Here is a 25,826-nt window from a genome sequence, read left to right on the forward strand (position 1 = left end):
TCGACTGACAAAAAAAAAAGAGAGATATAATTGGCAATCGTCAAAAAGAAAGAAAGAAAGAAAGAAAGAAAGAAAGAAAGAAAGAAAGAAAGAAAGAAAGAAAGAAAGAAAAAGAAGAGAAGAAAAAGAACAGAGGAGAGACTCATGTCTCAGGTCAGCTGGAGAGAGGCAGAGGGAAGGGGACATTGAAGGGCCTCTCTGAGCTTCTTTGGGCTTCTCTGAGGACTATGCTATGAGCTGAGGACCCCCCACCTGCAAGGCCCAGAGTTCTTAAGGCAAAAGCTTACCAGGAAGGGAGTGTCTGCCTGTTCCAGCTCCCCAAGATCCAGAACCTAGGGCTGCAGAACACAAAGGAGCCAATTCTTTCTGACTTCACAACCTGGGTGCCTTGACCTTGACCTCCTGAGGCTCATGGCTGGGACAGAGATGGCGGCCCCTTGAGGCACCCATAGGGAGTCAGGGGTGAGGACAGGCCACAAATAGATCCAGAGGTGCAGTATTCTCAAGAAGCCCAGAACTTGGGTACCTCATGGAACAGGGAAGGTGATGGGACCTGGTGGGAACTCTCCAAGCTACAGGCCAGGAGGGTATAAGGAAAGACTCTAGTAGAAAACAGTCCTTCATTAAATAGTGGTAGTGAACAGACTCCAGGAGGCACAGGAGGGGCGGGGCGGCTGAGGTCTGGCACAGCACAAACAGAGGCATTGCAAGTGGAAGAAATGTGAGCGTCTGAAAACAGTTTGGGGAGTAGGGGATCCCAGACCAAGACAGAAAGCAGCTCACTGGACAGTGAAGGTTTACGTCTATAATCCTAGCTACTCAGGAGGCTCAGATCTGAGAATCACAGTTCAAATCTAGCCTGGGGGGCCAGGAGTTTGGCCTAGTGGTAAAGTGCTTGCCTAGCATGCACAAAGACCCGGGTTCAATTCTTCGGTACCACATACATAGAAAAAAGCCAGAAGTGGTGCTGAGGCTCAAGTGGCAGAGTGCTAGCTTTGAGGAAAAAGCCCAAGGACAGTGCTCAGACCCTGAGCTCAAGCCCAGGACTGGCAAAAAATAAATAAATAAATCTAGCCTGGACAGGAAAGTCCATGAGACTTATCTTCAGTGAACCAGCAAAAATCTAGAAGTGGAGCTGTGGTTCAGGTGGTAGAATGTTTGTCAGCCTTGAGCAAAACAACAAAACAAAACAAAAAGCTTAGGGGGCAGCACCTAAGCTCTGAGTTCAAGCCCCAGGACTGACCAAAAAAAATCTTTAGAGATAGCCATTAAGGAGCTCCTCCTGGGGGGTGTGGGGTGCAGAGAGGGAGAAAAGAGCCTCTGCTGGTAAAGTGACTTTGCTAATGTCACCCCAGCCTTACAAAACCACTCCTCTATGAGTATTGCACAGCCCTGAAACCCAGCCTGGCCAGCCCCCAGCCTGTGTCTGAGCAGATTATTTTGCTCCAAAAGCTAGGTTAGAGTACGACTCCTTACTCGAGGAATGCAGGCTGTGGCCACCCAGGGCCGATGATGAAAGTGGCTATTTCTGCTCTGGACCTCAACAGGCCTCCAGGCACTGGCTCGGAGGCACACATCATGTTTTTCTCTGAATGTTTTCCCTAGACAAATGTTTTCCTTCCTCTTGCAATTTTTTTTTTTAAATTTCCAATTTAAGTACCTGGAGTAGTTTTCACGATTGCTGTGGCTTTAACAAAAGTTCAAACAATGGTGCCGGTCTAACTAACCAGCCAGCAATTTCTCACTCCTTAAGTTATCTGTTACCCGTGGCTGTTCTGGATGTAAAAATAGCCGCCAAGGCTGTTGGTTTAATCTGACTGTTACTCGACACCACTCGGGTGTCACAGTGTTTGCCTCTTCCTTACCAAGAACACCATTTGGTTTTTCCCCCCTCAGCTGGGTCTCTGTAGGTAAGCTGTGTGGATTTCCAGTGTCTGGTCAGTTTCTTGTCTCTGATTTCCCCACGTGGGCAGGTTTGTGGGAGATCCTGAGCCTACGCTCCTCTCGTCTCTAGGTGAAGAAGTTTAGGGGCTACTGAGCAGAGCTGGCCGCTCTTTTCCAGGGGAAGCTGGACAATCAAGCGTCTGGGACACAGGGAAAGCGGAAGGTACAGTGTGGCCGGACACTCGCCTGGCTCCTTGGCGCCTGGCAGGGACGATTCAGCTGCCTGCAGGAGAGAATTTGTTCCAGCAGGGCTGGGGGTGTGTTGGGGTGTGTGGAGGATGGCATGGGGGAGGGCAAGGGCATGCTGGAGGCTGAAGTTCTGGGGGTGCAGGAGATGCTGTGTGAACCTGGAGCAGATGACATGCTAGCCTTGTGTAACTTTGTCTTCCCTTTGTCAGAGTGTTCTGTTCACACATGGCTGAGTGAGCCCATGCGTCAGGATCTGCCTGACCCCAGCTTTGTCAAATGGGTTGACACTATGGGCCCAGGTCTCAGGGTGGGGAGTTGGAGAAGGCAGCTGCCTCATCTCCCCCGGGTGAGGATTTTACCAGCAAAGGCAGGGAGGGGCACTGGACCCCTGGACTCTGAGTGCATAAATGTCCCCATCACAAAGCCCTCCAGAGACAGCCTGTTCTTGTGCACCCCAGGGGGTTCAACCTGTGCCAGGGGCCGGCTAGACCCAATCTTAAATCATGCCTCTTTTTTATTTGTGGAGAACACTTGACAGGTGGGGGGAAAAAACAGTTTTGAATATCTATGAAAAGTTTTGAAGCTATATATATGGAAAGTTTTGGGTATGGATGAGAAGTTTTGAATAGAGATGAAAAGTGTTGAATGTGCATGAACATAATGATTCTACGGTCCCTTGAAATCTGCCCATAAGCTCAAAAAGCTGAAAGATTACATTAAGCCCATGTGTGTGGTAAATGTTTGGTTTTCAACTTTAGAGAACCTTTACAACAGTCATTGGTGAACGACAGGGGCCAGTGGGCTGGGCATGTGGATTTGTAAATAAAGCTTTATTGGCACACAGCCATGCTCATTCATTTGCATATGGTCTACAGCTGCTTTTGCGTGAGACCAGCCAAGACCCAGGGCCTGCAATAGTGAAATCATTGACTGTATGGTTGTATACAAAGAAAGCTCGTTGAGCCCTCACTTTACCAGACTGAGTCTTAGATGAGTGGCTTTAATCCCCCCATCCCTCCACTCAAATGACCAACATTACCACCAGAAAGATCTGAGGACCAGTGCTAGGTGGGCAGTGGGTCTCCTCTCTGTCCATGGGGTTGTCTTTCAGATCTGCCTGGCACAGGAAATGTTCAGTTTGTCATGGTTGCCGCAGGGCTGGGAGAGGGTTAGCTTAGCTGTGGAGTCACCAGCTGCACCATATCCATGTGGCCCAGCCAAGCGGGGTAGATTGTGCTTATCGAGTGCTTTATAAATAGCCATCTCCAGTGACCCAAGTCCAACCCATGTCTGCCCCACGGGTCTTTTGGTTGTGAGTGGTTGTCTCCGATCTTTAGTGACCAGTGGGTGAGAGAATTGGATGAGCTGGTAGAATGATGGGTGCCGGAAGCAGAGGGGCTCAGACACACTTCCACCAACCCCCTCCCCCACCCCCAGGAACCCCAGGCAGAGAGAGGACAGGGGAGGTAGAGGCCTGGCATCCTCAAGAAAAGGGCACATCAACTTCCTGCCTTTTCTCTTCACGTCTCTGGCCTTCCTGATTCTGCCCCTGATTGAAGCACAAGGGACCCTTCTAAAACAGGGGAAGCCCTATATCTTGAAAAAGCCCCACCCAGCCAGTCCCAGCCAGCCTCAGTTAACAGAGACCTGCAATTGCACTGAGGTTCAGCTGCTTTCTCCTGGTCCTGGGGGCTTCATCCTGTCTGCTTGGGAAAAACAAAGGGTTTTAAGGCACAGCCACAAGGACAGAAGCACATGGAATTAACACTCCCCGCTGAGTCTTTGTCTTGCTTTTATTTCCATTTGCGGGTCTAACCCCATCTCAACAAATCCAACCAACCCATAGTCCTGTAACTGAATCTTAGGTTTCGTTTACTTAATTGGAAGAACCCCAGATGGCTCTTGGTTTCTACCTGGTTCTCCGGGTTATATGACATGAGTAGCCAGAGAAAGAGAGGAGGCCAAGGGGTCAATGAAGGCCCCTAGCTCAAGACCCAAAAGAAGAACATGAGAAGCACTGGCTAGGGCTGAGGTGTGTCACCCCAGGCCCAGGGTGAAATGAACGTAGGCAGCAAACCTCCTATAGACTTTTTTTGTGTGTACCCGTACAGAAGCTTGAGTTCTTGCTTGATTGTCTTGCTCAAGGCTGGTGCTCTATCATTTAAGCCACAACTCCAATTCTGACCTTTTGCTGGGTGATTGGAGATAAGACTCTTGGATTTGTTTGCCCAGGCTGGCTTTGAGCTGGGAACCTCAGATCTCAGCCTCCTGAGGGCTAGGATTACAGCTGTGAGCCACCCCTGGCATCTGGATGAGAGAACACATTCTTAGCAAGAAGAGGAGCGAACTTCTCCTGAACTACATTCTATTTCTACTCAGGTCAACCCTTGGGGATGCAGCACAGGTAGGACATGACAGCCCATAAAGGGGTCCCAGGGCCCGAGAAATCCCCCATGGCTTGCAAGCCCAGGGCTCCCCTGGGCCTCAATTAATGTCTCTCATGGGATTCTGAAGCCAGCCCTGAGATTCCCATTCCTACTACGGCCAGAGAATGGCTTCAGTCCTGCTGGCCACTGAGCCTCATCTGCAAAGGCCAGGTCACATTGGAGCTGCCCTTTGGCTGCTTCTGACCTAGGGCCACCAGGCCAAAAATGTAACCACAATCTTGTCACTTCATCTGGCCCCGTATGCCCCTTGTAGAGACAGATCAGGCCCAAAGGATGCAGAAAGGAAAGGGTCAGAGGTCAGACCTACAAGGCCAGACTCACAGGATTAGAGCCATTTCCTGTCCTCAGTTTCCCTGCAGAGTCCACCAGGCAATCCTGGCTATCTACTTGGAGTTATTCTTGAGGTCATGGGACATGGTCCCTTTCTTCGAGGCAGGCACTGAGCCTAAAGAGAGGTTAATTGATGTCCCCTCGGATGCATAGCTAATAAGCAGTGAAACTCAATCTGAGAAGGCAAGCCCAGGGGGTGGCTCCAAGGCCAAGAGGCCTCCAGGGATCTGATCTGCCCAGGTCAGCGTGAGGGCTGTGCCTTGCTGCCCTCTCTCCTCTGTGGAGGAAAAGAAAAGCCAAGCTCCCTGGTCCTGTGTTAACTGGGGGCTCATTGTGGTATAATGGTGGCACCTCTTGGGTAACTGCTAGTGGTCTGTCACTTCATCCTCTCAACTATATTGTGAGGTGAGGAACTATTATTAGTCTCCTTTTATGGTACAGATAAGGAAACTGAGGCTCAAGAGGTTCTGTAATTTTTCAGGATCCATACCCAGCTAGTTCAGTAAAGTCTGATAAAAGAAAGAGGTTTGACTTTTCTCCCTGCTCCTGTGGCTAGGAGTTACAGTTCATACATGGAGATACAGAAAGACAGGAGTGGCATTCGGGGAATTTATTAAGCACCTGTTACGTGCTTTACCGATTGGAGAGCCTGAGCACCTACTATGTGCTTTGCAGCTGTGAGGTACAGGCACGTGGCATTGCTGTTGGTGGCATTGTCGTAGATTAATGCAGCATTCCTTTCCTCAACTGTCTACTTCAGAAACCCAGAGGTCTCTTCTGTCTCAGTCCGTTTATCCTGCTGTCAGAAAAAAAAATCCCATAGACTGAGAGGCTCTTCAACAACAGACTTTTCTATCTCCCAGGTCTGGAGGCTGGAGGATCAAGATCAAGGCTGCAACTTGGAGTTGGGTGACCCCCTTTAAGTCTCACAAGTGGCATTTTCTTTTTTTCCAGTCCTGGGGCTTGAACTCAGGTCCTGGATACTCTTGGGCTTTCTCAAAGCTAGTGCTCCACCAGTTGAGCCATAGTACCACTTCTGGCCTTTTCTGTATCTGTAGTACTGAGGAATGGAACCCAGGGCTTGGTGCATGCCAGGCAAGCACTCTGCCACTAGGCCACTCCTAGTGGCACCTTCTTGTTGAATGTCTTTTTGTTTCTTTTTTGGGGCCTGGAACTTGGACTCAGGGCCTGGGCACTTTGCTCAAGGCTAGCACTCTACCACTTGAGCCACAGCTCTACTTCCAAATTTGTTTGTTTAGTTTTGGTGACTAATTGGAAATAAAAATCTCCTAGACTTTCCTGCCTGAGCTGGCTTCAAACTTCAGTCCCCAGATCTGAGCCTCTTTAGTAGCTACGGTTACATGCATGAGCCAATGGCGCATGGCAACAGCCTCTTGATGAGAAAATATCAGCCCCTTGGACGGTCTCCTGAGAGGCAAGAGAGCAGTGACAAAAACATGTACCCCATCCATAAAGGCCTCTCAGAGCAGGGCATTTATTTGTTGAATGAATGAAAGACTTTCCCATTTACTGAGCACCTAGTAGAAGATGGGTGTTTATAGCCCAGTATTACTGAGTAGTATTTATTCTTTAATTCAAACTCACAGCAGTCTTGGGAGGCAGGAACTATGCTCGTTCTTCCTGAGGAGGAATGTGGAAGTGTGGGGAAGTTTAGCACCTGGCGGATTAGGCAGGAGCCTAGGGCTGCGCCACGGTCAGGTCCCAGCTACATACATCCCCAAACTTCCTCCAGCCAGGTGCCAGTTAACTCATACCTGCAAACCTAGCTACTCAGGAGACTGAAATCTGAGGATCGTGGTTCAAAGCTAGCCCAGGTAGGAAAATCCACAAGACTCTTATCTCCAATGAACCACCAAAAAAGCCGGAAGTAGAGGTGCAACTCAAGTGGTAGAGTGCTAGGCCTGAGCCAAAAAAGCTCAAGGACAGTATCAAGGCCCTGAGTTCAAGTCCCAGGACCAGAACATGTGCGCACGTGCACACACACACACACACACACATGGTTTTCTACAGTAGCTACTGAGATGACTATCACAATTCTTGGAAGCCAGCTTGCAGTCCATGCCTTGCTCCAACTCCCTGTCTCCTGGAACTGGCCTTAAGGAACTGGAGCCAAAAGATGTCTTGTCCCCTGTATCCCATTGTACCTGGAACTCCAGAGCCAAGACTGCCAGGATCCTGGAGCTCTGTGGCGCCCCAAGGCACTGACACACATATGGCTGACAGGCCATTTGTCTGAGCCTCAGCCACCTTGAGGCCAGGAAGACAAAGAGAAGGTACCAGAGGCGATTCCCGCCCTGCCTCCAGCCACACAGGAGAGCAGAGTTCCCTAGATTGGCTACTATCCCAGTTGACCAGCTGAGAACTGGTGTTGCTATAGGGCTGGGTGACACAGCCTAGAGGTGAGACAAGACAGCCGTGACTGACCAGAGCACCCTGTAGGCTTTTCTGAGCCTCCATGTTGTTGACTGAACTCCAGATCACCTTTACTCACACATCTACATTCTGTATCCACAGCCCCACCCAGTGTCATCCCAACCGATGCGTTAGGTCCAACTGGTAACAGGACCATTTTAGGGGGAGATATTAAGGGTCAGAGAGTTTGAGGAACTTGCTGAAGATCACGTAGCCACAGAGAAGCAGTATTAGAATCCAGACCCATGTCTCTGTGCTCTGCCCTCTGAAGGCAGTGAAAACAGACAAGCAGGAAATGGGGTGCTTCTGCCCAGAACTTTCTGTTTGATTTCTCTCTCATGTCAGTTCTTGTGGTTTCCAGATTCCAAGGCAAGGTGCTCCTCAGACTGGTGAATGATGTTGGGGTGGTGGTGGAGAGGAGCCTGTGTACGAACGAATGGATAGTGTCACAGGCACTGGACTCAGGGGGTCATAACGGGGGTCTCTCCTGGAGGGGCCCCCAGAGATCTTTGCCAGTGTTAACTGTGCCAAGGCTGAGTGGCCCCCTTAGGGATGCAACTGTGAGGTACCCAGCCTGGAGCTCACACACTGGCATCCCTTAACAGACATTTACTATGCACAGAGCAGCCAGAACGAGGGATTTGAACCCAGATCCCCAGGTAGAATCCACACAGCTGTGATTTTTTAGGACCTGGCATCCTTTCCCCTTCCTTGGTGCCAGCCTGGCAAGGCCTGGCAGTGGGCATGGCCCTGATATTTTGGGTGGAGTGACAAGGTCAAAAGGTCAAATTGAGCCAGGCATTGGTAGCTCACACCTGTAATTCTGCCTACTCAGGAGGTTGAGATCTGAGGATAAGGGTCCAAAGCCATACCAGGCAGGAAAGCCCTTGAGGTTCTTATTTCCAATAAATGACAAAAGTACCAAAAGTGATGATGTGTCTCAAGTGATAGTGCACTAGCCTTGAGATTAAAAAAAAAAGTTGGGAGACCACTCCCAAGCTCTGAGTTCAAGCCCCAGTAGAAACTAAGCGTGAGCAAAACATCTAAGCTCAAGACTTTGAGTTCAAGCCTCAGTACTCACACACACACACACACACACACACACACACACACACACACACACATTCACGCACACACACTGGAAGCAGGAGGACTGGGATGCTTCTTTGAGATGGGTCACAGGCTGGCTAGAATACGGCATATGTTTACAGTACATTTTGGAGTCAGGATTGAGTTTCTAGATGGATAAGGAGTAACTACAAGACTTTGCCATTTCCCAATGATTCTCAGCAGTCCAGGCCAGGGGTGGCTGGGGTCCAGGCCAGGGGTGGCTGTGTCCTGCAGCTCCGTGTATTACACATCCTCGGAGGTTCTGTAGGTACACCTTGCACGTGGCTATTTGATGAGGTGCCAGCTGGTCAGTGAGGGGTGAAGACACTGGGGCTGTGGTCTCTGCTTTGTGTGACACAGTCTACATTGCAGAGCTCAGCAGCATGTTTGCTGGTTCTCAAACGCCCCTCTACAGATGCTGGCTCTCGGCAAGCACGTGTTCCCATGGGCAGCTTGTGCAGAGCTCCAGAGTCAGGAAGGAGTTACATATATACATGTAAACACACGTACACATAATTAAATGTGTATATATGTATATATGTACATATAGATCTATGTTAGACTGGGAGTTAGAACAACCAAAATTAATTTCCCAAAGTCTGGGACTGAGCTGGACACTGAGTTGGAAGCCCAGTGTCTAGTATGGCAGACATATGACAGAAGGAAAAAGAGGAAGCAAGCTCCCTCTCTCTCTCTCTCTCTCTCTCTCTCTCTCTCTCTCTCTCTCTCTCTCTCTCTCTCATAATGGAGTTTGAAATCAGGGCCTCTCATGTGTTTGACATGCTTGCTTGATGGGTGCTCCACCATTTAAGCCACACTTACAGCCTAGATTTTTGCTACTTAGTCTGGAGATACTTCCCTCCCGCCCCGCCCTGGGTTGGCCTTCAACTTTGATCCTCCCAATCTCAGCCTCCTGAGTAACTAAGAGTACAAGCATGAGCTATCAACACTCACCTGGCTCAAGCTCTCTGCTCACTGGGCACTAATACTCATGAGGATCTAATTCCCTCCCCAGTCTCCCCCAGGCTAGAGATGAGTGTCCCCACATATGAATGCTGGGGACACAAACCTCCAGTCCCCAGCAGTGAATGAGCAAATGACAAACTAGCCTTGCTCTGACAGGGCCTTCAGGGGGTAGCAGACATGGCAAAGGCACCCGTGGGTAACAGAGTTGGGCTCACCTCTTCCTGTACTTAAACTTGCTGCCTCACAAACAGGATTCCCCAGGGAAAGCCTCCACTAAAGTCCATGGGCACTAAAGTCCATGAGACTCTTATCTCCAGTTAACCAATAGAAAACCAGAAGTGGCACTGTGGCTCAAGGGGTAGGACGGTAACCTTGAGCTGAACTGCTCAGGGACAATGCCCAAGCCCAGAGTCCAAGCCCCACAACTGACAAAAAAAAAAAAAAAAAAACGAAAATGGAATCAACCAGATGTTATTCAGGAGACTGAGATCTGAGGATCACCATTTGAAGCCAGCCGGGGCAGGAAATTTCATGAGATTCTTATCTCTGATTAACCTAAACCTTAACTTAAAAACTGCAAGTGGAGCCATGGCTAAAAATGGGCAGAGGCAGTAGCCTTGAGTGCAAAAGCTCAAGGACAGTGCCCAGGCCCTGAATTCATCACTGACCCCCCCCCCCAAAAAAAAAGAATGAGCTGGGCACTAGTGGCTTGTACCTGTGATCCTGTCTACTCAGGGGACTGAAATACTAAGCTCACAGACACCCTCGTCAGGAAAAGTCTATGAGATTCTTATCTGCAATTAACCAGCACCTACCCATATATGTGTACACACACACACACACACACACACACACACACACACACACACACACTAGCCCAAACTAAGACATTCCCCTCATGCAATGCAGAAAGTATACAAAAAAATACTGTGACTCATACAGGTCTGTTGGTGTATACAGAGACCAAGAATTTGGCTCAAGTCTGACCAGCAAGGCCCACTCCTGACAGCATCAGAGCTGCTTTGGGGTGGGACAGGGCTGGAGCAGGGACTTCTGGCCTGCAAACAGGCAGAGGACAGGTCGTAGATCACAACTCCAAAGCACTCCTTAGGGCCTGCCTGCCTCTGAAACCCACCCCAGAAAGCAGAGCAAGAGGAATCAATTCCAATTGGTTAGGGCCTTCTGCATGTGATAAAGCCAACCTCTGTCATCTCCTCTGTTTTCCTGCTTCCTCTTGGACTGAGAAGTGAAAACACCACTCAATTAAGGCAATTAAATCTACCCAAAGACTTTGGGCTCCAAAACCACACTATAGGCAAGTGGTCAACCCCAACAGCAGAGCAAACCCCAATCATTTCCTGCGGAAAGCTGGGCAGAATCCATGGGCATTTCCGCAGCTCAGAGCCTGCCCTAGGTCTCTGAGCCAGCCTCTGTCCCAGCCCTGGAGGGTCTTAGCCCTCTTTCTGCAGCCTCTGCAGCACCCACACATCCCTTACAGAGGGACCCCATGCTTCCTGTGGAATCAACAATTAACCCCCACTGTGCCTATAACAGAAAGGTAGCAGAGAGGATTTCCAGCACATGGCATGGCCATAAAATAAGTCTTCCCTTTCTTTTCACCGTGCTTTTGCATCTTTGGTGAACTCCTCCAGATCAGGAGCTACAGATGGCCAAAAAAAAAAACGCCTCAAAACACACTTCAGAGAGCCTGAGTCCCAGCCTCAGCTCCTCTGTTTCTTTGTATGCTGTGTGACATTGAGCTGTGTCCTGTACCTGTCAGTTCCTTTTTTTTCTCCACCTATATAACCCTCCTCAGGTTCAAACAAGCTAATGGCTGCCAAGCATGTCAGGAGCAACAAGGCAGCATGCTCACATAATGCTGCTGTGGTGATGTCCTTCCAGTATTGACTCTCCACCCTGGCCTCTGATTGTGACCTTTGGGTCATGAGTGCTGGTAAGGCCTTAAGGTTGCCAGAGATAAGATAGACAAATAGATAGATAGATAGATAGATAGATAGATAGATAGATAGATAGATAGATAGATAGATAGATGATAGATAGATGATAGATGGATAGATAGATAAATAGATGATATATAGATAGATGGATAGATAGATAGATAGATAGATAGATAGATAGATAGATAGATAGATAGATAGATACAGATATAAATAGATTTCTTTAAGTCTGAGTAATAGACTAGTAATATTAGTAAACATGCATCCCAAGTATTTCACAGGCTATATTTGTCTTTCCACTAGGGGTAATTTGTGTGTGTGTGTGTGTGTGTGTGTGTGTGTGTGTGTGTGTGTCATGGGGCTTGAACTCAGAGCCTCAGTGCTGACCCTAAGCTGTTGTGATCAAGGTTAGCATTCTACCACTTGAGCCACAGTTCCATTTCTGGCTTTGGGAGAATTAAATGGAGATAAATATCTCACAGACTTTCCTGCCCAGGCTGGCTTCAACCCATAATCCTGAGTAGCTAGGATTACAGGTGTGAGCCACCAGCACCCAGCTTTCACTGGGGGTGTTTGAAATTATTCTGTCTGGAAACCTAGGCATGCCAGATCCCGACCTGTGTTCTATGTTATTGTTACTGAGCCTCATACCACATAGCTAGCCTAAGTCCCCAGTCCAGCTATCACCAATCGGCTGGCATACATGAAATATGTGCTTTACCTCTTTGAAGCTTCTGTGTCATCTCAGAAGTAAAACTGAAGGTTTTACTGAACCACTGTTCACACCTACAACCCTAACTACACCAACGGCTGAGATCTGGAAGATCACAGTTCAAATGCAGCTAAGCACAAAAGTCCATAAGGCCCCTGCTTCTAAGAAAACCAGCAGAAGGCTGAACTGAAGCCATGATTCAAGTGGTAAAAAGCCAGCCAAGTAAGCAAGGTGAGCAAGCATGAAGCTCCTAAGTTCAAACTCCAGTACTGGCAAAAAGAAAAAATAAAAAAGTAGGAGGAGGGGGAAAAGGAGGAGGAGGAAGAAGGGGAGGAGGAGGAGGAGGAGGAAGAGAAGGAGGAGGAGGAGTTAGAACTGGTATTTACAACCTCATCCATAGTAGTAGCCCCTGATTTGGGTCCTCCATCATCACTGATCTGAGCCCTGGCTCTGTTGGAATGTCACCCCCTTCAGCTGTAATGAGCCTTGAGGGTATGTGAAGGCATTTATAAGAAGTTAGGAAAGAAGTGGTGCTGTGGCTCAAGGAGCAGAGCAGTAGCCTTGAACTAAAGGGCTTAGGAATAGAGCCCAGGCCCAGAGTTCAAGCCCCACGACCAACAAGAAAAGAAACAAACAAAACCAAGAAGTTAGGAAAGAACCCAATTGTCCATTCTGTTCCCTGACAGTGTATCAGCATCTTGCAGTATGCCATGCCAAAAAGCATCATGTGCAGAAATACTTGGAAGAGGTTAAATCCAACAGTGAAGTTAGCAAAAGATATTCTGATGTTCACCTTGAGAAGGGGCTGGTTCATGAGGACGCATGCTCAGATCTGACTGGCTTGATTTATTCCAATGGATAAAGAAAACCCTGTCATGAGGGAAGACAAGATGCATTGCTGGGAGTGTATTCCAGATTCTGGTGTGATAGGTGAAGAATACACCCCGGCTATGTTACCTCCTAACTTCTAATAGCACTATGGGGCAAGGAATGAGTTTACTGGTTAAACTGAAAATGTCTTCCCGCAACCTCCACTTTTATAGATTCAGAGTGCACTGGGCTATCTTTATTTTATTTTTGGTGTCAGTCCTGGAGCTGGAATTTGGGGCCTGCATGCTGGCTGAGCTTTTATGCTGAAGGCGAGCACTCTACTAGTTGAGCCACAGCTCTACGTCTGTTTTTTTGTTTGTTTGTTTTTGATGATTAATTGGAAATGAGTCTCAGAACTTTCTTTCCCTGGCTGGCTTCAAATCATCACCCTTAAATCTCTGCCTCCTGAGTAGCTCTAATTAAAGGCACCAGTGCCCAGCTGGCTGTCAGATATCTTACAGGGAGTTACAGGGAAAATAGGCAAAAGGGAACATTCCAAGAATCAGGTCAGTATTAAGACCAGGACACAGAAGGACGCCTCTTGTCTTTTGACAGGATTACTGCAGAAGGTCAGGCACTGTCTTTACTTAGTCATAGAGTAAGCAATTTCTCACAGGGTTTTCCACTGGTAACCACTGGAACTCTAAGCACACCGGTCAAGTCTCCAGGAGCCAGTCACAGTCCCCACAGGGCTCCAGGGTCCCCAAAAGCACGTCTTCCCCTGGAGGTCATGCACACAGTGCACACATGCATGCCTGTCCCGGAACTCCTTCCTGGCACCCCGATGGCCCTGGGCTCTGGTGTTCTGCACAAGCTGCCCATGAGAACTCGTGCTTGCCAAGAGCCAGCACCTCTAGAGGGGTGTCAGAGAACCAGTGAGCATGCTGCTGAGCTCTGCAGCATGGTCTGCTCCACACAAGGTAGAGGCAACAGCCCCAGTGGCTGCTCCAGCCCCTGGCCACTGACCACCTGGCACCTCATCAAATAGCCACACACAAGGTGCACTCGCGGAGCCTCAGTGAATGTGTTCCACACACAACGGCAGGACACCAGACACCCCTGGACCTCAGCCACCTCTGGCCTAGACCACTGAGAATCACTGGGAAATGGCAAAGTCTTGTAGTTACTCCTTATCCTTTTGGAAACTCAGTCCTGACTCAATAGATGTATTGTAAGCATACACTGTGTTCTAGCCAGCCTGTGACCGACCTCAAAGAATACTCCAGTTTTCCTGTCTCTTGCAGTACTGAGGCTTGAATGCAAGGTCTTGAGCTTTTGCTTAGCTTTTGCTCAAGGTTGGCATTCTACCACTACTGGCTTTTTGCTAGTTAATTGTAGATAATAATCTCAAGGACTTCCTTGCCCAGGGTAGCTTTCCATTGTGAGCTTAATATTTCAGCCTCTTGAATAGCTAGGATTACAGGCATGAGCCACTAGCATATAGTGATTATTCTTTTTTTTTTTTTTTTGGTCCATGGTGGGTCATGAATTCAGGGCTTTTGCACTCAAGGCCAGTATCTACCCACTTTGAGCCACAGCTCCACTTACAGTTTTGAAATGGTTAAACGGAATAAGAATCTCATGAACTTCAAACTGTGATCCTCAGATCGCAGCCTCCTGAGTAGCTAGGATTACAGGGGTAAGCCATCAGAGCCTGGCTGATCCCATTTTTTGACCACAGATAAATGTTATATATGTGAGGGCTTGGAATAACAAAAAGAAAAAAGAAAAAAAAAGGAAAATTCACTTGGATTCAAACTCTCTAATCTAGGATTTAAGGTAGGTCAATAATTGCCAAATTATTATTGAATCCATTAAAAATTCTGTTAAGCCAATTAATAATGTGAAAAATGGTCAAAGCAGAAGTGGAAGAACTTACTTGGTTATGTAAGGCACCTCATGCCAGCCCATGGAGGCAGATGGAAAGACAGACAACAGTGCCAGCATAGTGAAATACCCAAGCTAACAGGAGAAGCAAATATTAACCAATAAATCACCCAGTTCAGTCACTAGATAGGCCAAACCAATTATGAGATGTGTCATGGGAGCAGCTGAAATCACATAAACAAGCTTTCTTGGTGAAGGGACATGTATTTGGGTTTCAGAAGCCCGTGTAGGAGTTAGCCAGGTAGTGGGATAGCATTGGGGTAGAGGAGAGGAAAAGAATTCCAAGCCTAGGGTCCCATGTACTAAAACCACAAAACATGAAATCACATGACTTGTGGAGTAAGCTGGTAAAGACCAGGATGAATGGAAAGCTAATCCCAAAGTAGAAAAAGTCCGACGGGGATAGAAGGAGAGGCTCCTTCCTAAGACTGCTTTACAAGTTTAGAAAACAAGAAAGCCACTGAGGTTCTAAGCCATGGGTGGACATGACAGGTCTGTCTTTCAGAAGCTGTGTCTGGATGGCATGTAAAAGTGACTGCGGTTCTTTTGCAGCCCAAGGACTGCTGCTACTTTGTCAAGACAGCAGCTGGGCCCGAGTGGTAGCTACTGTGAAGGTAAATAACAAGAGATAGGGACAAGAAGCTTATCACATGTGGACTGGAGTGGGAGGAGGCAGGGGTGGGGGGTGGAAGGATCATGATCCCAGGATGTGGCCCTTGGGTTGGGGGGATCTGCAGAGGATGAGTGGTGCTGTGCCATTTCTTTCCTTTTACTGGACAGTTGTCCTATGAGCAGACATTCAGCCATGTCAGCCCTGCATGCCACGCTCCTGGCTCCCCCAGAATGGCCTCTGTGCTTCACCAGACCCAGGGGAGACACCACACACAGAGAGCCACAGCCATCATATGCCCATGCCTCGTCTACACGTGGCATCCATCAGCCACACCTCAGCTATCAATGTTATGGTTAGCTGGGCACTGGTGGCTCACACGTAGGATTCTAGTGACTGAAGAAGCTGAGATCTGACCATCACTGTTCCCAGCCAGCCAAGGCAGGAAAGGCCAGGAGACTCTTACCTCCAGTTAACCAGCAAAAAGCTGGAAGTGGGCTGGGAGTTTGGCCTAGTGGGAGAGTGCTTGCCTAGCATGTACGAAGACCCAGGTTTGATTCCTTTGTACCACATACATAGAAAAGCTGGAAGTGGTGCTGTGGCTCAAGTGGTAGAACACAGACAACACCCAGGCCCTGAGTTCAAGCTCCACTGTTATTACTATTATTGTTGTTAAGGTTTTTATTATTTGCTGATATAAATAGGTAACTCTCAAATTCCAAGATGGCCTTGACATACCCAAGATCAAGGCTCTTTCTCCTTAAACTTTCTACTGCTTTACTCCCCTTTCTTGTGTGTGTGTGTGTGTGTGTGTGTGTGTGTGTGTGTGTGTGTGTGTGTGTGCCAAACCTGGGGCTTGAACCCAGGGACTAGGCATTCTCCCTCTACTTCAAGGTTGTTGGGGGTTTTTTTGGTGGTTAATTAGAGATGAGTCTCATGGACTTTCCTACCTGGTCTGGCTTTGAACCGTGATCCTCAGATCTTAGCTTTCTGAGTAGCTAGGATCACAGGCGTGAACCACTGAACCAATAGCCATTTTCTGAAGCACACGAGTCGCAACACCGGTGGCAGCCTGAGCTACAAGGAAGCAGGGCTGCCCAAGTGAGGAAGATAGGGGTACACAACGGAGCCTGGGGAGAAGAACCAGATGTCACCCTATGGTGACAGACCAGCACACTTCTGTGATTCTCCAAAGAAATATACTCCCAAGTTTACATTGTTATGATTACTAATATTATTAATAAACTACCTTCAACTAGATTAATATCCAGGAGCTATCCTCAAGGGATGGTCTTGTGAAAACGCCTGGAGTCTCCCACTGAAGATTTACCTGGTGGGTTTATTTCAATTAGTTTACACTTTATCCTGAGCACTTGGAAAATTGTCCTGGGCAGCTATTTGGTTCTTTTAGCTGTCAAAATAGATGTTCACACCTCCTGCCAACAATAAACCAAACAAGTGCTGCTCTTTGCTGACTGGACATGAGTTAGTCTGCTTCACTTTCCTTTATTGCAAAACCTAAGTTATTAATACAGTGGAAAAGGGACCTTTGGTTAGGCTTTTTACTAGAAAAAAATTTTTTCATGACTTAGTCAATCACAGTAGAAATCCCAATGGCTTAAAAGCAGTTCTTAAAGATTTGCTGGACCTTAGATAAATAAGAAGGAATCAGAATGTGTTAACCCCGTGTTGGTTTGCACCAAAAATGTCACTATTTAGAATTTTGCTGTGTTTGTCTACAGATTTGACAATAATAATAAGGTCTCACAATGGCAGCTCACTCTTGTAATGGTAGCTACTCAAGAGGGTGAGAGTTCAAAGCCACCCTGGGCAAGAAAGTCTGCTATCTCCAATTAAGTACCAAACAGCTGGATATGGAGCTGTGGCTCAAGTGGTAGAGGTCCAGCCTTAAGCTAAGGGACTGCAGCACCTAAGCCTTGATTTCAAGCCCTGTAATCATCATCATCATCATCGACAATAATAATTGAGCAATTGAGACATTCAGGAATTTGAGGTCATGAGGATCATAGTTTGAAGCCCGCCTAAGCAAAAGAGTTAGTGAAATTCTCTCTTAACAAACAAAAATGTAGTACACACCTGTGATCTCAACTATATTTTAGGTAGGTATAGGTTTAAAAAAAATCATAGTATGAGGCTAGTCCCAAAGAGAAATACAAGATCCTATCTGAAATATGAACTAAAACAAAAGGGACTTGAAGGAAGCAGTGTGCCTTCTTAGTACATATAAGGCCTTGAGTTCAAACCCCAGTAGTAGCAAAATAAATGCATTTTATAGAAGAATGAGTATATTACAATGGTATCAATGGCATGTGCTTCTTTCCACTAAAATCTTTGGCCCTTTAGTCAGTTGAGTTGCACTAAAATTATTTTCTCTTCATTCTAGATGGGCAGTGATAACATTCAACGTACGCATGGAAAGGAAGTTTAAGACCCCAGTGCCTGTATCCCAACAACGCAGGCTCCTGCAGCCCCTACTGCTCTAACAGGTATGGCTTCATCCGCTTTCTGTAATGAAGATCTAAGAGAACCAGGTTCCAAAGAAGAAAGCATTGTTTTGACTCCCAGTTTGGAGGTTTCATTGCTTTGGGTCTGTGGTGAGGCATGACCTCACACCATGGTGGGAACGTGTGATGACGGTTTGTGCTCACTCCCACAGAACCCTGGATGCAAAGAGACAGGAAGGGAGACAGATTTGCAACAGCTTCTCCAAAGGCTATTCAATCCCAATGACCTAAACACCTCCATTTAAGCCCCACTTCAAAATTTCCAACATTTCTCACCAGCGCCTTGCTGCAGACCAGGCCTGTGGGAGACACTCCAGACACAAACCAAGGCAGTATTTAGCCAAGGCCTTCCGTGATGGGTGCCTATGCTGGATGAACTCAGCTGTAGGACTGACCCTAGGTCATCAAATCAAAATGGAAGAAATTACCTGAATAAAAGTGGTGGGCTGATAATGCATCTCTGTCACCTGGTAGGAATTCATGTGGTTCCTTTTCTGGATTCGTTATCAGCAAATACATAAGCATTATGCATTTTAATATTATTTGTCCTCCATTATTCCCTTTTCCTTTCCCTTCCTCATCTCCCCAAACAGTGCCTCAGTTACAATCATGTTAGATAGATGCACAGATACATGGTACATACATACCATATAGGCATACATATATGATTGGCAGATGAGATAGGTATGTGATAGATACATAGCAGATGAGATACATAGATGATAGAGGACATGGATATAGATTGATTTATTAATTGATTGATTGATCCTGCACAAGAAAGAAAACATATGGCTTTTGTCTTTTTGGATTTCCATTTTTGTTTTTGTGTTGGGGTTTTGGTGGGTCATGGGGCTTTGAACTCTGGGCCTGGGCTCTTCAGCTGAAGGTTACCACCCTACCCCTGAGCCAAAGCCCCACTTCCCCTTTTCTAGTGATTAATTAGAGATAAGAGTATCACATTCTTGAGTGCCCAGGATGGCTTTGAACCATGACCCTCAGATCGCAGCCTCCTGAGTAACTAGGATTACAGGCGTGAGCCACCATACCTGGCTGTGACTTTTGTCTTCTGGCTTACTTCACATTACCTGACACAGTTCTATTTCCCTATAAATGACATACTTTAATTCTTCTTTGTAACTGATTAATATTCTGTTGAATATAGATTAGGTTTCTTCATCCATTCATCAGAAGGTGGGCATCTGGGATGCTTTCTTTGCTCGACTATGATGAATAGTGCTACAGTAAACATGGGTGTGGCGGCCTCCGTTGTACCCTGCTAAGCATTCCTTCAGATGGGTAACACTGGATGTATGGAGGTTCTAGCTTTTTTTTTTTTTTTTTTTTTGCCAGTCTTGGGCTTGAGCTCAGGGCTGGAGTACTGTCCTTGGGCTTTCTCAAGGCTAGAACCCTACCACATGAGCCACAGCACCACTTCCGGCTTCTTTTTCTATGTATGTAGTACTGAGGAATTGAACCCGGGTCTTCATGAATGCTAGGCAAGCACTCTACCACTAGGCCAAACTCCCGGCCAAACATCCATACCGATTTCCATACAACTGTACTACTTTGTATTCCCGGTAACAGCTTAGGAGGGGCTGTCTTTCCCAGCATCCTTGGCAGCAGTTGTTGTGTACGTTCTTGATGATGGTCATTCTGATTGTCTATACATATGGGATTGAGGGGCCTTATGGGGGTTGGGGCAGGACCGGGATTTGAACACCAGGCTAGGAACACTCTACCACTTGAGCCACATTTGGTTATGTTACAAGTAGTCTCAAGTTTTTGCCCAAGGCTGGCCTTAACCAAGATCCTCCTATCTTCACCTCCTGAGTAGCTGAGGAGGAGTAGTAGTAGCTGAGTTAGGTAATACAAGCATGAACAACTACACTCGGCTTGTTTTGTTGAAATGAGGTCTAAATAACTTTTGTCCTGGATTAGCTTCTCACTTCAGTATTTCTGATCTCTGCTGGCTGAGTAGCCGCGATTATAAACCTGAGTCACTGTTGCCTCACTGTGGTTTTAATCTACATTTTCCCAATGATTGCTCACGCTAGACACCTTTTATTATTCCCATTGGCTATTTATACCTCTCCTTTGAAAAAATACCTATTCAGTTCCTTTGCCATGTTTTTATTTTAAATTGGATTATTTATCTTTGTTTAATTGTAGGTTCTTTTGCTATCGCTTTGTAGGAATGCCTCACATAGTTCAGAAAACAATGCTTTATCAAATTTATGGTCTACAAGCATTTCAGCCCATTCCATAGGGCATCTTTGTGTGTGTGTGTGTGTGTGTGTGTGTGTGTGTGTGTGTGTGTGTGCGTGCCAGGCCTGGAGCTTGAATTTGTGGGTACTGTTTCTGAGCTTTCTTTCTCAAGGTTAGTGTTCTACCACTTGAGCCACAGCTCCATTTCTGCCTTTTTGTTGATTCATTAGAGTTGAGTCTCATGGCCTTCCCTACATAGGCTGGCTTTGAACCTTGATCCTCAGATCTCAGCCTCCTAAAGTAGCTAGAATTACAGGTATGAGCCACCAGTACCGGACTTCCATGGGGTATCTTTTCATTTTATTGTTTTCCTTTGCTGTACAGAAGCTTTTCTATTTTATGTGATTACATCTGTCTTTTCCTTTCTTTCTCTCTCTCTCTTTTTTTTTTTTGCTTTTGTTACCATCCTTTTCTCCACTGCTTTCCTCTTAAGGACTTCCCTGATTAAAATGTGGCTCAGCTGCTTTATATGGGGTCACCTGCTTTACCCTCTCCACTGCTTTGCATGTTCACTGCACATGAAGAACCAGTCATATGAACATCTAGTCTGAGTGCTTCATCCCAAACCATACAGTAAATGAACCACAACAGCATATAACTAGCCATCCCAGGCCAGTGAACAGACCTGTTATGTTGAATTTGCCATTTACACCATGCATTTCTTTTCCAGGGGGATTAAAAACCAAATAAATAAATTGCCCCTTCACAATTGCAACTGGTCCACAAGAAGGCTGACTCTCACCAGAATCCCACCCAGGCACCACCCACTGACAGGGCTCATCCAATCAGCACCCACAGACCATGCAGGGGAGCAAGAAGGGCACCGATGGGTTCAGTGACACCTCCAGCATTGGCAGCGTGCTGGATGAGGCGGACAGGGAGGTGAGCAACCTCACAGACCGGGCCTTCCGGAGTTTGTGCATCTCAGAAGACACCGCCTTCCAGGACTCAGAACTCACCCTTTCTCCAGAGAGCAATCGCCAGGGGTTCGGCTCTTTCCACCAGGAAACAGTGGGCCATACCCACAGGAAGAGTGGCATTTGCACTCAGCTCCCATCCCAAGGCACAGAGCACACTGGCTGGGCAGCCACCTTCCAGCAGCTGCCCAAATATGCTCAAGGGGAGGAGAGGTACCCCAAAACCAGCCCCCCACCAACACCAGCCCAGAGAAGACTGGAGGTCCCCGTTTCTGGTCTGAGAAGCAGCACTAAGCCCATTTCCAAAGTCTCATCATTAATCAAATCCTTTGACAGACCCGAGAGCCAACACGGGGACAGCAGGCCTCCACCTAGCAAACCTCCAGCTCTCAAAACCACCCCCAAATTTGCGCCTCTCCCAGAAAGCGGTGTCAATTTCTGTTTCGATTCTGCCTTTTTGACTGTCAGAAGAGTGCCTGCTGAAGTCTCCAATCCCCACCAGAGTGGCCACCCGCCTGGCCGGAATCCTGGAGAACAAGAGTCCCCCAAGAACCCTGAAATGGCCTCTCGCAGCTCTGGCAGCTTCCTCCCAGCAGAGGACAGTGCAGCCAGCTCCTTTGAGTCACGGTTCCCTTCTCCACCTAGCAAGTCGATCAAGACTGACCCCGAAAGAAGCCAGGAGTGGGTGCCCCGAGGGACTTTTCTGCACAGTGAAAACAGTGCTTTTGAGTCATGGAATGCCCACCAACCGAAGCTGCTGGAGAGGAAGGAGGTGACAGAAACCATCCCAGAAAGCAAAGCTCCCCAACATTACGAGGACAAACTTTTATTAAGAGAGCCTCATATCACTGATCGCAAAGTCTCTCCCTGCCAGGCTCGAACCAGTTGCACTCAGGAAGAAAACAGAGCAGCACCAGGATCTCTGTGCACCTCGGGCTCCTGGGGACTGAGAGATCCAGGCGCTGCAGTGCTTCCTGCTGAGGGAAAACCTGGCTCACAATCAGAGCCTCAGATGAAGCCAAGCCAGGCCCCATGGAGGAAGCCAAAACCCAGCAAAGGAGGGAAAGACAATCGCCAAGATACCCTGGAAGAAAAGAAACAGAGCCACCGGACAGAGCCACCTCCCTACTCAAAGCACAACCCCCCAGGGCAGTTTCCAGACAATGATCCTCCAGACATTCCTGGAAACCTCAAAGAGCTTTACAGTCCTCCCTTTAACATCAGCAGGCTCCTGACGCCCAACATACCCACCAAGCATGCCCCGGAGTCCTCAGACCCCAAGCCCGGGCACATCAGTCCCCAGCCCCCAGCACAGCTAAACGGGTACCAGGAGCAGGAGTCCAGCGAGCACCTGCCTCGAGACAGTTACAAATCCAAAGCCCCCAGCCTCTTGTTCAACCTCAAGGACGTGCGGAAGCGGGTCAAGAGTACTTACACTCCCTCTCCTCTCTTGAAAGGCTTGGATGACAAATACCGAGGTAAGCCAGACAGCAAGCAAGAAGCCATCAACAATGGGGTCATCCTGCCCAATGGACTGGACGAAAGCCCTCCAAAAGAGTTTCCAAAGGAGAGCCCAGCGGATGCCCCTAACATGCCCCACAGCAATACCCAGGGGGACCCCAGTGGCTCCTCCGCAGAAATCGACCCAGCCCTCAACTCCCCTCCAACTGGCACCCAAGCCCCTTTCTGTATCAATGGGGAGGCTGCAGAAAGGAGCTGGGAGGAGAAGGAGGAAGCAGAGCTGGGTCCTGCCAAGGCCAGTTGGCACCCAGACTCCAAAGAACGTCACCCCAGAAAGCACCTGTCACTGAAACTTTGTGACAGGGAGCCCGAGGCTGGACAGACCGCAGAGAAAACAAAAGTCCACCAAGTTGAAAATGGGCTCTTGAGATTCATCTCTGAAGAGACAGAATCTGAGCAAAAAGTGGGACTTCCAGTCCCACCCTTGCGCCAGAAATTCTCTCCAGGACCGCTGTCTCCTGAGGAAGAGGAGGTCTTCTACAGTGACAGCCAGTCGGACTTCATGCCAAGCCTCCAGAGCAAGGCCAAGTTCAGCACCAGCTCTTCAGATCAATCATTTGCCTCCTTTGAAGATCAGCAGAAGCCGTGGTTTCCCGAGAGCCAGTGGGAAGATAGGAAGAAGGTCATGAGTGAAGGTGACGGTCAGAAGGATGAAAAGAACGTGCTAGAAAAGAATGACTTGCCAGACGACAGCTCAAGTAATGGGGAAGGATGTGTGGAAAAGCCTAGCCAGGATGGGGTGCTGGGAAGGAAAGGGGTGGGGTTGCCTACAGGGAGATCCAGAAAGACCTCCGCAGAGGAAGTGAATATGAGGGGCTCTTGGATCCCAGGAAAACAGGACCTGGCCCTTTCCCATGCCAAAGACGCCCCTCCCTCACCGGCTTCTGCCCCAAACAAGCACAAGCTCTTCACCATTAAAGACAACACACTCAGGGCCACCCCAGTGATAAAGCCAATTATCCTGCCTCTCCTGAGGACCACATCCTGCGAGGACTCTCTCAGCAGTGCTCACAGAGAGGACAGACTGCAAAGGCAAGGGTGGGGGGAGGAGATTGGTGGCCTCTGTGACCCCCCAAATCAGGAGATGACCAGCACCCCAACATCTGCTAACCTACCAGGCACATGCTTGAAGCACAAGGTGAGTGAGAGCCTGGACCCTCGGCAGATGTCCTGTGGAGCCAAGATCAAGACCGCTGAGCAAGCTTGGGAGGAAAACTTCCCACCTGAGGCCCTGGCAGGAGGAGGGAGTCACGGGATATCACCCCCAGATATAACACATGAACTCCTGGCCAGCGATGGCAAAAGCAAGGCCGCAGAAGGAGGCACACTGCCCACTCCCAGACACATCCCCACCATCACTTTCCCCCAGGAAGATTTAGAAGTCCAGCCACTTGGCACCTGTTGGGAAGAGCAAGGAGAAGATTCACAGAGTCACTTTTTGTCTCCACCTAGAGCAGGGCCTGCTGGGAGAAGGCTGGTCCCCTGTGAGATGGTGGCTTCTCCCTACCCCAGCTCCCTGGGCGGGAGCAGTGCCTGCTCCCCTGCTGCCAGCACCCTCTGGGATGATGCCTGCCTGAACCCCAGCGATCTGGGTCTGCTGCAGGAAGAGCCTCCAGCCTCCAGCACCTGGGCCAGTGGACGCCCCACCCAGCTCAGCCGAAGGGAGGACCTAACACATGGCCTCATCTGGGAGGCAGATAGCTCCGATCCCCAGCTCGAGGGAGCAGCAGAAGATACCCGAACGCTCTCTCCAAGAGGTGCAGCTGCCAGCTCTGCAGGCCCTTCTGAGAAAGCTGAGTCTCCTCCTCAAGCGGGTAGGACAGCGAGCAAACCCCCAGCAGTCCCACCCAAGACAGAGAAGGCCCTGAGGAGGGCCAAGAAGCTGGCCAGCAAGAGGAAGAAGATGGACAGGGTGCAGGAGAAGCCTGGAGATGCCTGGGAGAACTCTCAAGGCACAGAGCACAGGCCATCCTCTCCTGGAGACAATCCCCGGGCTCGATTTCCTCTGGTGCGGGCCCTGCCTCCTCCAACCCATCGCCACTCAGTATCAGGAGGCCCAGAGCCTATGGGGAGGCGGCCCTGGGGGGCTCAGCCCCTCACATCCCTGCCCCCGTACCCTGCCACCCAGAAGATCCTCCAAGATCCTCAGTCTGGAGAATATTTTGTCTTCGACTTGCCTCTGCAGGTGAAAATCAAGACCTTCTACGACCCGGAGACGGGCAAGTATGTCAAAGTCTCTGTCCCGTCATCGGAGGGGGAGCTCCCGGAGCCGCCCCTGCAGGATGCCCTGACTGCCCCTTACCTGCTGTACCCCGGCTTCCGGCCTGCGCCCGTGACCACCTTGACGCCCCTGCGGTGCTCCTCGCAGCTCTCCACCCCGACCTTCCTCAGGCAGAGCCCCCGTGCCAGGCCCCAGAGCATCCATGGTGAAGGACTGCAGCCAGCCCCAGGGCCTCAGGGGGACCCTGCCTGGCAGGCCGCCCACCTGCACCCAGGGGGACCTCCCCAAAGCCCAGAGGAGGGCACAGAAGCCTCCTGCCTGAACATCATCTCCACTGAGGACCTAGAGGACTTTGCCACCGAAGGCATTTCCTGAGAATTGCAACAGACTGGATCCCCCACCCCCAAAACAAAAAGCTTACAGTTCTTAATACTAATCTCTTTCTCTCCCTTCTTCCCTCCCTCATTCCCCCTTCTCTCCCATTCACACACACACACACACACACACACACACACACACACACTTAAACTGATACTTAGCTATTTGAGATTCCTAAAATTAAAAAAAAACAAAACTGGGGATCTATGTAGGACTAACTCTCAGTCCCTTCTCCCCCACCCCCATTCCTGTCTTTCTTGGGCCCTACACTAGGGTGGTAGGGCATACGAAACTGTCAACCCTATGTGCTAGCTGAGCTCCTGCACCCCACACCCTCCTTCTCCAGGGTGGGCTCCCTCCCTGGAGGTCCCAGAAATGCCAAGCCCTGCAGTGGGCGTTCATACCCCCGCAGGTGGAGCTCTGCCTCACCCTCCCGGGAGCCACAAGTAGCATATGGAACCAGGTCCTGGGCACTGAGCAGGAACTAGCCGAAGATGATCCAAGGTGGATATTGCAGAAACTGGAAGTGGGCAACAGGCTTTC

At 48.8% G+C, this 25,826-nt stretch overlaps 1 protein-coding gene across 1 annotated transcript; it reads left to right on the forward strand.

Moving 5' to 3' along the window:
- Window positions 1-21,047: 21,047 nt before the first annotated feature.
- On the forward strand, window positions 21,048-25,280 carry C15H10orf71 (chromosome 15 C10orf71 homolog). Its single transcript, XM_090347020.1, has one exon. The coding sequence runs from the start codon at window positions 21,048-21,050 to the stop codon at window positions 25,278-25,280; it is 4,233 nt and encodes a 1,410-aa protein (XP_090203146.1).
- The last annotated feature ends 546 nt before the right edge of the window (window positions 25,281-25,826 follow it).

Source organism: Megascapheus bottae, chromosome 15 (genome assembly GCF_031878675.1).
Source record: "Megascapheus bottae isolate mThoBot1 chromosome 15, mThoBot2.hap1, whole genome shotgun sequence".
NCBI lineage: Eukaryota > Metazoa > Chordata > Mammalia > Rodentia > Geomyidae > Megascapheus > Megascapheus bottae.